Below are 13,084 nucleotides of genomic sequence, written 5' to 3'. Positions count from 1 at the left end.
TGCAGAAAACAATCAGAAAGATGGGAGGGCAGAGAGGGTGGCATGAGCTGTTTCTGTTGTAAACCTTCCTGGAGTGTGTTTGTAGATCTGCACCCAGAGGTGCATGAGGTGTGTGCAATCCAAGTGCAGGGCTTGGGGCTCACCGAAAGGAAGGGAAATCCACCGTGAGCTCCGCTGCAGGCTGTGAGATAGAGTGTGGAAACCTGAATCTTTGACACTTCTGGGGGCGAGGGGAGGGCTGCGGGCCAGCGGCCGCGCTGTATCCATGCGGTACTTGGCTGGGTCTGCAGCGGGGCTGTTGTACACAGATGGAAGAGTAATTAAGAATAATAAAAGGAAAGAGACTTGGATTCGCTACAGTCTCAGCACATTAATTGTGCTTTGGGGCCCAAATCATAACGGAGTCCTGCAAGAGGGAATCCAGAAGAGAAACCAAACGTCTCACTCTGTCCAAGGCTGACCGTTTAAGAGACCCTTGCCTTTATCTGCTGCCAGGTATTACTTCCAGAGGTTCCAACTTGCCAAAACTGAACTCTTGTCTGAAATATTTTTAGTGGAGGAAACAAAGTGATGGTGCAGCTCTAAGTGCAGTGGTAGGAAGGCGGAGAGGATGCATTGGGAGTGCAGTGGGACAAGAGTGGGAGTGCTGCTGGAGTTCCCTCCCATCCCCGTAGCAGGTCCATCCTTTGGGGTGTGCTGTGAGCTGGTGCTGGGTGCTGGGTAGGTCCTGTGTCCAGGGACTAGGGCGAGCGGTGTCAGCCTGCTGCATTCCTGCCTCCACAGAGGCTGAGCATCTCTTCTAAATTGACAAGCAATTACATGGTTAATAGTATCAATGTTAAATCCTCATCGCTCAGCAGCCTGAGGCTTAATGCTTCATTAAGGCAAAGGCATCTAATAGCTCTCTGGGCTGGGAGCTGCGCTGTCTTTAAGCCCAAGTAGAAGTGATTTGTCTGGAGGCTGCTTTTGTTCTCCTGGTCCTACAGGGAGCAGCGAATCCCCTCGGATCCACAGGGATGTGGGTAGGTGGCTCTGCACTGGGCACGGCTGTACCCGGCCCTGTCACTGTCTGCACTGCCAGGGTGTAAGATCTGCCTCATCCCATCCCTGCATCTCCCCAGCTGCATGCATCACTTTAGGGGTCTGTCCTGTGAGTCACCTGAGGCCTTGGGGCTGCTCCCATCCTGCAACAGCCTCGTGGTGCTGTGGGGATGCAGGGATATGGTGCACAGAGGGGCAGCGGGTCTGACCCTGCCTGCTGCCACGTGTGGCTCTGCGTCACTTCTGTGTTTACTGTTCCTGGCTGTCTCCAGCATCCCACCCAAACAGTAATCTTCTCACTGAACCCGCTGTGCAGTAAATGTGTTTTGCCTTTCTCTCCCATGTGTTGCTTTGTATTAGGTGATGCCATTTAAAATCTGTGCTGCGCAGTGCCATCACAGCTCCACACCTGTCTTAGCAGCTCTCATCAGCAATACCTGAATGTCACCTGTGAGCTTTCATGTCATCGTTGGAAAGGTGCTTCCCAGGTTGCACATTGCTCCTGAGCCACTCCCATGCCTGCTGATATATCCTCATTGAGAAGCAAGTCGTCTCGGTGGTGCACCTGTGAGCTGCCCTCTTCTCTTTATTGCAGCTGGATTTTAGGCGCATTGGACAAAAAGACTTTTTCACACGGAACATCCTTATTTCCTTCCTTGCACTTCTCCAGCAGCCCTGCTAACCTACACGGGGACTGCTTGAGGTGCACAGGCTCTCACCTCTGCATCCTGTGCCCACAGCCCTGCAGCAGCCCCTCAGTTTCCCTTCACTGCTCACATACAGCCTGTCAGAAGCTGTGCTGCTATGTCACTGGGATGTGGCTGTGCTGCCTGCACCGCGGCTGTGCTTTGGCTGTGGCCTATTTTGGTACAGCCGGAGCTGAGGCTGCACGTCCTCGTTTCAAGCTTGTTTCAAGAGGCTGCAGTGCAGATGACAGCCATGGTTTTTGGGAGCGCTTTGCCGTTTTTGCTGCCCCTTTCATGTTCCCTCAAGTAGCTGCTTCATTTTTTTTGTGTGTGTGGCTCCCCTTTCAAAGCTACTTTTTCTCCTCGTAATTATTATGATCAGGATAAGAAGAGACTCCTTCAACAAAGTCTTGCACGCTGCTTGGGAGAAAGGGCGCTCAGCTGTGTCCTCTTCAGCCCATCCATGTGATTATCCATCTGGCACTCTTTGATATTGTTTGAACATTTAATATCTCGGTCGTATCTGAAAGCCATGTCTGTGGAGTTATTTTGGAGAAATCAACGTCTCCCATTGCTGCCACGTGCTCTACCTTTGCAAGATCTCCAGCACTGCAGCCATGCTTTCTTCTGGTCATTTTGCTGTCATTAGTTATCACCTCCTAAATAAGACCTCGTGGAATCTGTGGAAGTGGTTGCAGTGCTGTTCCCCCACCCCTGCTGGCTGTACAGGAGCTGTGTGGAGCAGGGTGCTCTGATGCTCCAGGCAATGACATGTGTGGGCAGGCTGCAGTCTGGGCTAGAAGCAGGTGGAAATGGGTCTGTCCCCAAGAGGTGCTGCCCGGCCCCTGACTGTGGGATGGTGTTGCCCCATTTCCAGATGCAGCACTGGGGTCTGTCAGAGGTGGAGCAGACCCAGATGTGCGTGGAGCAGCCCATGTCCCCTTTCAGTGCAGTGTGATGCTGGGCAGGGAATCTGTACATGGAACATTTTGGTTTATTTCACCCCAAAAGCAGTGCCTCTGGCCTCGGAGTGCAGAGCTGCTGTTTGTTCGGAAGGAATGAACTTCCTCAGATGTTTTTATGGGCTGTTGGAGCTTGGGCCTGAACTTGGCTCCAATTGGGAAGAGCTCATGCAGGCACTGGGAGACTTTTCTCTGCTTTCCCCATACATTTGCATTGAGATTTATGCTGATAGTGTTGTTGTCAAACTCTGACTTGTGGATGTCCAGCTCTGTCCATGGGCTGCTGGCTGCCCAAGAAGCTCTGATGAGCAAAACACTCACTGAGGTTGGACTGCAGGGAAGGTTTTGGACCGAGCAGAGGGCTTGCAGCTCTGGCCCTGGCAAGGGCGTCCTGGCAAGCTCAGCTGTGTTCCTGAGGGCTCCAGCCCCACAGGGAGACAGCATCAGAGCTCCCACAGCTCTCAGACCTACCCTGGCCCTGCTGCAAAGCATTACCCAGTCCTCATCCTGGTGCTGTTAACATGGCCCAAGGTGTTCCAGGACAGTAGGGATGTGTCATGAAAGGACACAGTCAGTGGGCTTGGTGGGATGGGTTGGAGTTTGGTGACCCGAGAGGTCTTTTCCAACCTGAATGACTGTGATTGTAAGGCTGCCCAGTGGAAGTTTGACCTGGCTGGTTTGGTGGTTTCCCCTCCTGTGCCCCATCCTGCTGTTGGTACCAGGGGATGCAGCTCACTGTGTTCCCACAGGAGGGAGGCTTAAAAAAATCTGTGCCGGCTAAAGAAAAAAGCTAATGTGAATTTAACTGACTTCTGCCCTGCAATTAAAGCCGTTCGAGCCCATTGGGGCTCTGAGTTTACATTCTTTACTGAGGTACAGTGTGTAATTATATATGTATAATTTAAACTGTGCATATGCATGTGTTCCCATTATACACCGAGGAGCAAAGGAAATTATCCAGGAATTAAAGGGGGAGGAGGGTGCAGGCACTGAGAATGGCTCACTTGTGTGGATGTGGTGGCAGGGGGAAGCTGGAGGGATCACATCCTCACTGCTGTGAGCATCTCTGGGCGAGGCGTGCCCAGTGCTGGCTGCTGGCAGCCGTGAGTGAGGAATAATGTTCATGTTCTTGTGCTGCACCTGATGGGGACTGTGCTGCAATCAGAGGAACCTGGAGCTGCAGAGAGTGCTCTGATGGGTAAATACATGGGCAGTGCTCATGCTGCTTTACAGAAACCACCCTGAGATGGTTGTATAGGGTGGGAGTTGTGTGGAGTGGTGTACACATCTTTTTCTCTGCTCCTTGGCGTTGTTCTAAGCTGGCCCAAGGGGACTAGCCACAGACAGGAGAGCTAAATAAAGCCAGCTTGTCAGCACTCTGTGTTCCTTACAGCTCTGTAACCTCCTGCCTCTTGTCCTTACAGCCACCTCTAACGGGACACTGGATGGCCTGGAGAACCGGGAAGGAGGGGTCTGCCAGACACGCTCCATGAAGATCGTCATGAAAGTGGGGCAGGGTGAGTGCTGGTGTGTGGGTACCCAAGTGCCTGGTGCAGGGGAAGGGCTTCCTCTGGCTGCATTTAGTCTGAGCGAGGCGAGCCAGGGGAGCTACCTTATTCCTTACTAAGGCTGGGAGGTTGAATTAGTTCTGTTTCCGTGCAAATAAGTTGCAGCTTGAAGCAGGCTGCCATTCTCAGTGTGCTCATCATCCTTCCATACCCACAGAGGAGCTGAAAACCCTTCCCATTTCTTTTTCTGCCCAGCCGCCATCATAGACCTGCAAGTTGTCCTCAGATGGCTTTGCTTCCTGATACGGCTTCCCTCAGCTGTGTGTTATGGCAGCCTGTCTTTTTGGTTGGGAAGCTGAACCAGGGCCCCAGTCCCAGCACACGGTTGTTTTTGGATTTTGGGGACATTGAGGCCAGGCCAGTTCCTGTTGAGAGCATGGACAACTTTCAGAGTTAACTCAATGGGCTTCAGGGTCTCTGCCCCCAGAACCTCCCTCTCTGGGGCTGCTTCCAGCTCCATCCATGCCACAGGCCTGTGTTGGCCCTGCTCTGCAGCTCTCCTGCTGCCTGCTTCTCATTATTTTGTTTTCACTCTGGGGCCAATATTTATAACAAACATAAGAAGCAGCACTGCAGCCTTGGCAGCCTCTTTTCCTTTGTGGTCCTGCTGCCCTATGAGGAGCGCACTGCAGCCCACACTCAGGGGGTCAGAAAGCACGAAAAGATGTTGGGTGTCGGACAAGGATGGGAAGCACCTTCCCTCCATCCTCATGCCTGTTCCAGGAGGAGCCCATCTGCAGTGATGCTCCCTGGCTGCATCCTTGTTCCTAGGTTTCCATACTGTTGGGCTTGCCCCAGCTCTCAGACGTTCAAAGCCACAGCAGAGTGGCTGTTTTGGGGTGGCCAACTGTGGTATGCTTGACTTGAGATTTCTTTATCCATTCTTTCTCCCTCAGATCCAAACGCAGTGATTCCGGAGCAGCTGACAACGAGTCGGCCCAGCAAGGAGGCAGACAACACCGTGAAAATTGTGACACAGAGCCCACGCCACAAAGTCCCCACGGTGGAGGAGCCTGGCAAACCAGGTAACGTCTGCACGAATGTGCTGTGCAGGCTGAAGCTGTGCTGCCTGTGCTGCAGGATGCTGGGCACTGCATCCCCACACCTGCTGCATCCCTGTATCCCCCAGCATCTCCATACCCTCAGCATCTCACACCCCAGCTCTGCACACGGTGGCCCAGTGAGGTGCTGCTGAGCAGAGCTCCCGGGCTGTTTTCCCAGCTCTGGGCTGTGCTGGCAGCAGTGCAGCAGAGAAGTGCTGTTTCAGCATGCTCCTCCTCCTCCTCCCTCTTCTGCCCATCTGTTCCTCCACGTACATCTGAGAGGTTTTGGAGGAGTTGAGGTCCTTGGGTTTTTGAGTCGAGCCAGTGTGAAAGCCCTTTGAAGGTGGTTTCCTGAGTTCCTGACCCTGCTGGGAGAAAAATGAAATCAGATGAAGTCGGGAAAAGTTGCTCTTTTCTTCTCCCGCAGTGCAGGCAGCCAAGCGACCGCCCCTCAGGGGCCCAGAGCTGTTGGGGCCAGGGTCAGCAGGAGGTGGGGGTCAGTCATCGGATATTGCAGGGCTCTGGGCACCAGACCCCGAGATCATTACTGTGTGCAGAGCTCCCAGGGTGTGCCCTGGTCACAGCCTGGGGCTGAGCCATGTGCTGGTTTTGGTGGGTGGGGATGGGGTGAGATGTGCTACGTGGGGCTGGGGTGGGAGGGCAGGGAGCCCACCTGCTCACACTGATGCCCATCTCCCTTCCTTACAGGTTCCGTCAACCAGAACGGCCAGGAGACCCAAGGTCCCAGCGACGGGTTCTTGAGCTCCAAAGTCGCCGTTTTCGCTGCCATCGGCGCAGGCTGTGTTATATTCATCCTCATCATCATCTTCCTCGTCGTCCTCCTGATCAAGATCCGCAAGCGGCACCGGAAGCACACACAGCAGCGGGCCGCGGCCTTGTCCCTCAGCACCTTGGCCAGCCCCAAATGCAGCGGGAATGCCGGCTCAGAGCCCAGCGACATCATCATCCCCTTACGGACTACAGAGAACAACTACTGCCCTCACTACGAGAAGGTGAGCGGGGACTATGGGCACCCTGTCTACATCGTGCAGGAGATGCCCCCACAGAGCCCAGCCAACATTTACTACAAGGTGTGAGGAGCAGCCTGAGCACGCCACGCAGGAGCGCCCGGTGGGGCTGGCAGCGGGAGGCATTGTGCTAAGCCATGGCACGGCACGGCGTGGGAGCACAGGGGTCTGGCGCCCGGCAGCGCCGCGCTCACTCGTGCGCTGCCTCTCTCCCTTTGTATTTAGTTTTGTAGTTCTCAGCTTTTGTAATCCCGAGACTTTGAGGGTGAGCTGCCAGAATCCTCCTCTCCTGCTCTGGACTGCGGCTGCAGCGCGCACTCTGCCTTCCCGCGCCTGCCTGCACACCGCTGGCACCCACGGACTCCCACCTCCCCTTCTGCACTTTGGGATTTCCCCTCATCGCCTCCACAACAAGTGCCCGTGCAGGGGCCTGGGAGCTGTGTCAGACGCCGCAAGGAGCAGCGAGGAGCCCTGGGAGGGAGGAGGATGCTTCGCCCAGGTGCCCGAGATGCAGAGAACTGTGCAGGGAGGAAGCTGGCAAACCCGATTTACTACTACTACTATTATTATTATTATAATTATTTTAAATTTTTTTTTGTAACATTTTTAATTTTGTGAATCGTGGCGGGATCCCCCCCCGCCCTGGGCACATGTCACAGCCTCCTTCCAGCACACCATCCTGCTGGCGCAGGCAGATCCGCCTCTGCCTTTTAAAACCTTTGTGTTCGTAGCTGTTGACTCTTTGTTTTAGTCTCTCTTTATAAAAAGAAAGAAAGAAAAAAAGAAAAAAAAAAATCACATAAATGATGTCTCAAGCATTCAGCGTGTGGGGGTCCAAGCGCTCCTTCTGCCCATGGAGCAGCAGCAATCCTGGGTATCCCCAGGGCATCCTCTTGCCCAGGGCTCTGGGCAGTGCGGGGCTGAAGTCGTCTCCGTGCAGGTTCCTGTCAGGCTGGGACTGCTGGAAGCAAAAGATGGAGCAGCTGGGGGTGGAGGGAGGGCAGGGCTGGTGGCACATCCCTTGTCACTGCTCCCGTCCCAGAGCTGGGGCTGCAGGTGGCCGCCCCTGGGTGCAGCCCTATAGCACTTCTCCTTGTAAAGGAAAACTGGAAAATAATCGTACAGGATGTTGCCAGGATCAGGCTGATGTCTGGGTCACCATCCATCCATCCTTACATCCATCCAGGCAAGGCTGCTCGCCCCTGGGGAGCTTCGCCCCCCCTACTTGTCATCCCAGCCCCATTGTGCCCTGACTCATGTTTGCAGGGGAGGTATCATAGTGCCACAGTGCTCAGTGCTCCACGTGCAGCCATCCCACAGCCGCCGATGTAGTTTCCCCAAGCTCAACATCCCTGGGTGCTCACCCAGCCCCTCCGTCACACCACATTGTGCCACTGCCCGGCCCATCTCATGTCCCAAAATGGAAGGGTTGAGTTTTGGGCTGTCCTGGTGGGACGCTTCCAGATTTCTGCCACCCTGGATGCACGCTGGGGCTGGCGATGGCAGCCCTGTGCCCTGCCTGTCTCAGCCCTTGTGTTCCTTTTTCCTTTCAGAAGTAGCTGCTTTTGCTCAGGGAGTGGGTGTGGAGCAAGGGGGGGGGGGGGCTGCTGCCTGCCATGTGTTCCCGGCTCCGCTTCTCACCCTGCCCTGGGCATGTGCCTGTGGCCCCAGACCAGGCTGCAAAGTGCCCAAAGAGCAAGAGAGCTGCTCTGCCAAAGTGCCTTGATGAGGAGAGGGCCGGGGGTGGCAGGAGGGGCAGCCCAATGGTGCCATCAGGGAGGGGCTGGGGCAGGAGTGAGGCCCTGAGCAAAACGTTCCTTTGTGTTGCTTTGGTTGTGCTGATGTGAGGCCGGGATGGAGCAGTGTGGGAGACCCCAGCTCCGCTCCCCTCCCCTGTGTGGGCATCCCTTCTCCTCACCCCCTACAGAACGCCCTCTAGACCCCCTCAGCCCATTGCCTTCCCCTATGGGTGTCTATGCAGATGCTGCACTGTGCTGGTGCTGCCTCAGGGCGCAGGCTCTGCTCTCCATCACAGTAAATTGTGTCTTAAAAATAAACAAATAAAGAAAACAAAATCCTCCAATCCCGACAATGTAACAATATGGAGGTCCCCCGGGGCTGTGGCAGCAGGGAGGGAGTTGAGATACAGAGGAGAGGGCTGGGCAAGGAGCCCCACGCCAAAAGCCAATGGCCGCATCCTCATAGTGGTCACTGAGTAGCCACATTGCCCCCCCTCTGTAGCTCCACAGTGGCATTGGGGTGCGGGTGGTGATGGGCAGACCTTGTAAAATAGGTGTGCAGGGAGTGGGGAGCGGAGCTTTTGGGTCTGACTGAGCCCTCAGTGCTGCGCCCTGGCACAGAGCAGCCATCCCTTCTGTGCTGCTCGCTGAGGGCGCTGCGCTCGGTTTTGGGTTGTTGGTATTTTGGGTTTGGTTTGTTGTTGTTTTTTTTCCCCTCCCCCCTCCCTTTCCCCTCCTGTTGTTTCCTTTTTGTTTCATTTGGTTCGTGTAAATAGTAGGTCTTTTTTGGAAGAAATAATGTAAAGATGTTTTGTATAAACTCCGAATTATTTTCTGGTTGCTTTTTCGTAGAAAAAAAAAAAAAAAAAAAAGAACAAAAACAAACAACAACAACAAAAAAAAACCAAACGAGAACTAAAAAAAAAAAAAAAAAAAAAGAAAGAAAAGAAAAGAAAAAAGAAAAAGAAAAAAACACAAAAAGAAAAAACTTTAACCAAGAGAACGGGTGTAAAACATTGTCATACTGCAGTCCACCCCGAGCCCCTGCGGGGGCTGTGCTGATGTGCGGAGGTCCCACAGTGCCCCTTTTGGGGGGGATTGTGCTGGGTGCTGCTGTGCAGAGTGCTCCCCATGCCCCACTGCAGGAGGGGTGCTGAGCGCAGGGGGTGCATTGCTGTGCAGGGCTGAGCGCAGGCTGAGGGCTGGGAAGTGCAACATCAGCAAAAGGAGCATCCCATTCGTCTCTATATATCGAACCCATAAAAGCAGACAGATGAACAATCATCAAACCTCCATGCAGTGTCCTGAGGTCCTGCTCTGCTGTTCCAGCCCTGCAGAGCTGCTGCTGTTGCAGGGCCCCTTTTTTACACTGTCCCTTCCTATGGGCGGGGGGCTGCCCGGTGAAGGGGGTGGCACTGTCTCCAGTGCAGGTGATGGCCCTGGGCACCCCGAGTCCCAGCTGCCCCCAGGAGCCCATGCTTTAAACCCACGTGGCATCTACAGAGGGAAACAAATGGGCAGCCCCAAGCCTGCACCCCTGCACAGAAGCACCCCGCGCCACTCCTGCATTTCAGAGCTGTGCCCATGTGCACCCCCTGCATAGCATCCTTCATGGGGTCCCTGCGGGCGCACGCAAGGATGGGGGTGGTGCCACTGCCCGTGTAACCGCCCCCAACAATGCGGGCTTTTGTTTCTTCTTGTCATGTCCCTCCTTTCTCTCCCTCTCACCTTCTCCCGGCTCTCCCTAGCATATCATCGCCATCGGTAACCTGCTCTGTGGCAGCTGAGCGCCATGGAGCCGTGATGGAACCTGATATATTGTTAAATAAAAGGTTTTTTTCCTATGGAAACCTTGGCTGTTTCCCGTGTGCTTTTTTACTGCCCCAAGGCTGTGCTCTGATACCTCAGCCTGTCTCCAGAGGGCCAGGACAGTGCAGCATGGCATTAGCCAGCTGTTCATGTGTGTGGTGGGTGCTATGGCAGGGATTTTGGTGCCATTTTGGTGCTGTTTTGGTGCTGGGTGTGTGTTGTTCCATGGGGCAGCTCTGCATCCAGAGATAGGGATGGGGCTCAGGGTCTGCTCCCCGAGGAGGAGTGCTTGTCTCTCCTGATGATGTATTTTATCCATTCCTTGTTGCAGTTTCATTTAATAAGTTATTAAAAAGTTGTTTTAGGAAATAGGATGGCAATAAATCCTTAACAGATGGTGCTTTAACCAGGTCCAAAATGGGCTCTGCCACGGCCACAGCTCTGGCTCTTCATAACCTGCTGTAATGTGGCTCTTGGCACGCAATGGAGCACCATGTGAGGGGTGGCTGCTGTGGTCATGGGATACAGGGTGTGAGGTGGGGGGTGCAGGATGGAGGATGTAAGGTGTGTTCTGGTGTCCATGAGCCACCTCCATGGGAAACTCAGGGAGCCCAGGGTGGGAGCAGGGCTGGTGCTCCCCTGTTTGCCCAACAACAGCTCTGAAAGTGTCTGGCAGAGCTGAGGCCGTGCCTATTGCAGACCTTGTGTGGGCTGTGGGTGCTGAACTGTTCTGTATGGTGCTGCTGTGATGGCTGAGGGGATGGGTTGGGCTTGTGGGGTCATGGGAAAAACGAGTTTAGGGCACCAAAAGAGAATGGAGAAGGAACTTCCCCTTGGCAAATGTGCAGAGGGTGTTGGACAAGGTGGGATGGGGAGATCAAAGCAGCAGGTGGGTCTGCAGCACTGTGCCAGCAGTGGGCAGGGGCTGCCTGGGCCTGGGGTCAGGGGGAAAGCAGGCCCTGGGGTGTGACATGTGGGCTCATAAGTGGTCTGTTGCTCTGAAATCCCGATCCTCCACAATGCTTTGAACCTGGTGTGAATTAAATAATGCTTTTAATTTTCAACAGCTTCAGAGGGCCTTGGTGGCCAAAGGGGAAAACTGTGCACCCAGCCTGCTGGGACCTGCCTGTAGCCCAGCACCCAGCAGGGGGGAAGGATCAGGGGACACCAACAGCACCCAGAGCATGGCACAGAACTGCCAGCCCCCGGAGTCCCACCCTGTATGGCCTGGGCACAGAGCAAGGACAGACCCAACGGTGCAGCATCCCATATTGCACAGGGCTGCACTTCCCTCTGCTCACAGCCCCGACCAACACAAGCAGTGGCAACAGGAAGGGCTTTGCTCAGAGCATCCCTGCTCCCAGCTGCAGCACAGTGAGAAGGTGTGGGTTGTGCTCCCCAGGGCCAGCTGGTGCCAGGGAATTGGCAGCATCTCGCTTCAAGCCTGAGGATCGGGAGCATTACAGCAGCTGATGCTTTTGGACATCCATCAGGCCTGGAGAAGTTATTTTAATTATAAAATGTAAAGGAGCTTTCTGTCAAGTTTATTAACTCACCCTTGGCCAGATCCCACCTGATTGGCCTCCATCTCCACGTGCCTTGGCAGCACCTGCATACTCTGAGCCATGGGCAGGGGCCAGGCAGTGTGGGCACATCTGCAGCTGAGAAATGACACCTGCTGCGGTCAGGTCAGTCAGCCAGGATCTGGGTGGACACGGCATTGTGCTCAGAGATCATCTCCTCGGCAAACCCTGCCTGTATGGTGCTGCAGAGCTGCAATCCCTCTTAATAAACCTTGGCCAGGCCAGCTGCCACAGCAAGGATGGGGAGGTTTATCCTTGTTTTCCCTGTAGTTCATCTGAAATAAGCAACAGGTTCCCCTGGTTGGGGCTATGGCTCTTCCCACACTGCAGCCTCATGCTGCACACCAGCCCGGCTGCACCTGGCTTCTGTGCTCACACCAGCAGGGTCCTGGAAGATCCATTAGGGCCGTGGTATGCAGCGGGTCCCACAGGCTCTACAGTGGGAGCAGTAGCTGCAGGGCCCCATGGGCTGCTCGGCATGGACCCATTGAAGACCCCCGAGGACAGCAGTAGGGTGGTTCCCACAGTCTGAGTCCCAGGGCTGGGAACTGCTGCTGGGTTGTTCTGCACTGTGCTCTGCACAAAGCTCCACATTGAGGCAGGAGGAGTCCCATGGCAGTGCTGCTGGTGTCCCCAAATCCATCTTCTGTGCTGTGTCTGTGTGCCCTGCTGTGGAGGTGGGCATGTGATACACATGGGTGAGGAGCTCAGGTGCCGGCTCTGGTACAGGAGTGGGGCAGCAGAGAGGGGAAACCATCAGGCTGGAACAAGGGGTAGAGCCCAGAAAAGGAGCTGGGAAGTGGAGGAGGGAGAGAGATTCCTTCCAGCAGAGTGAGGCCCAGCAGAGCAGCAGTCTGAGGGCAAATCCAGTAGTTCATCATTCGTGCAAAAAAAAAAAAAAAAAAAGGAACGAGTGCGAGTATTACTCTGCAGCAAATGTAAATTAATTATGTGCAAGGTTTTAATGTTACTGAAACAAAACACTTTGAGGGGGTCTCCTGGCTGCTGGAGCAGAGCCTGAAGGAAACTGAGAGCTTTTCCTTTTTCTAGTCCTGACTGAGGATGAGAGGTAAATGGGAGTTGTCAGCGCTGTGAGCAGGGGGTTCTGCCAGCGTGTTCTGTGCGGTGCAGTCACTTGTTGTGCTCCACGACCTGTCCCCAGGGCACTGTGCACTGCGGGGTTGACGTGCCCTGGGGGTTGTGGCAGGGACTGTGCACCAGACGCTTCTCCCAGCCCCGTGAGGATGCTGCGAGCCACTGCCGCTGTCCCCAGGGTCACCTTGGTCTGTTTGGTTTGGGAAGGACTGGAGCTTTGGTTTCAGCCGGGCTTTCCTCCTCCCAATTCCTGCAGCCTGGTGTAATCCCCCCGAGCGAGCCCAGCGCCAGGTTCTGGCTGGAAATTGGCTCTGGCTGTGGCTCAGGGGTCATTGTAACGCAGCTGAGCCAGAAGGAAAAGAGAGACGGCGGCTGCAGAGGAAGCGGCTCGGGACGGCTCTGCTCTCTACTGTGCCACAGCCAACGGGAGCCGGGCCCGGGGCAGTGCAAAGCCCCGTGCTGGGGGATGCTGGGGAGAGCGGCACCGGGAGGGTGGCAGAGGGATGGGGCTGGGGCAGGGTACGGGGAAT

General features: G+C 54.9%; 1 protein-coding gene across 2 annotated transcripts in view; it reads left to right on the top strand.

Annotated features, from left to right (window-relative positions):
- The window catches only part of EFNB1 (ephrin B1), a 47,811-nt gene extending 37,894 nt beyond the window's left edge, over window positions 1-9,917 (top strand). For both annotated transcript variants that reach the window (XM_015860125.3, XM_015860126.3), the window contains exons 3-5: window positions 4,114-4,206; window positions 5,154-5,282; window positions 6,009-9,917. In XM_015860125.3, the coding sequence (XP_015715611.1) occupies window positions 4,114-4,206; window positions 5,154-5,282; window positions 6,009-6,397 (611 nt within the window). In that variant the 3' untranslated portion in view covers window positions 6,398-9,917. The remainder of the gene's footprint in view (window positions 1-4,113; window positions 4,207-5,153; window positions 5,283-6,008) is intronic.
- Window positions 9,918-13,084: the final 3,167 nt, after the last annotated feature.

Source organism: Coturnix japonica, chromosome 4, assembly GCF_054131305.1.
Source record: "Coturnix japonica strain WE chromosome 4, WE-NBRP24, whole genome shotgun sequence".
Classification (NCBI taxonomy): domain Eukaryota; kingdom Metazoa; phylum Chordata; class Aves; order Galliformes; family Phasianidae; genus Coturnix; species Coturnix japonica.
Note: the sequence above shows the minus strand (reverse complement) of the source record. Positions and strands in the feature narration are given on the sequence as shown.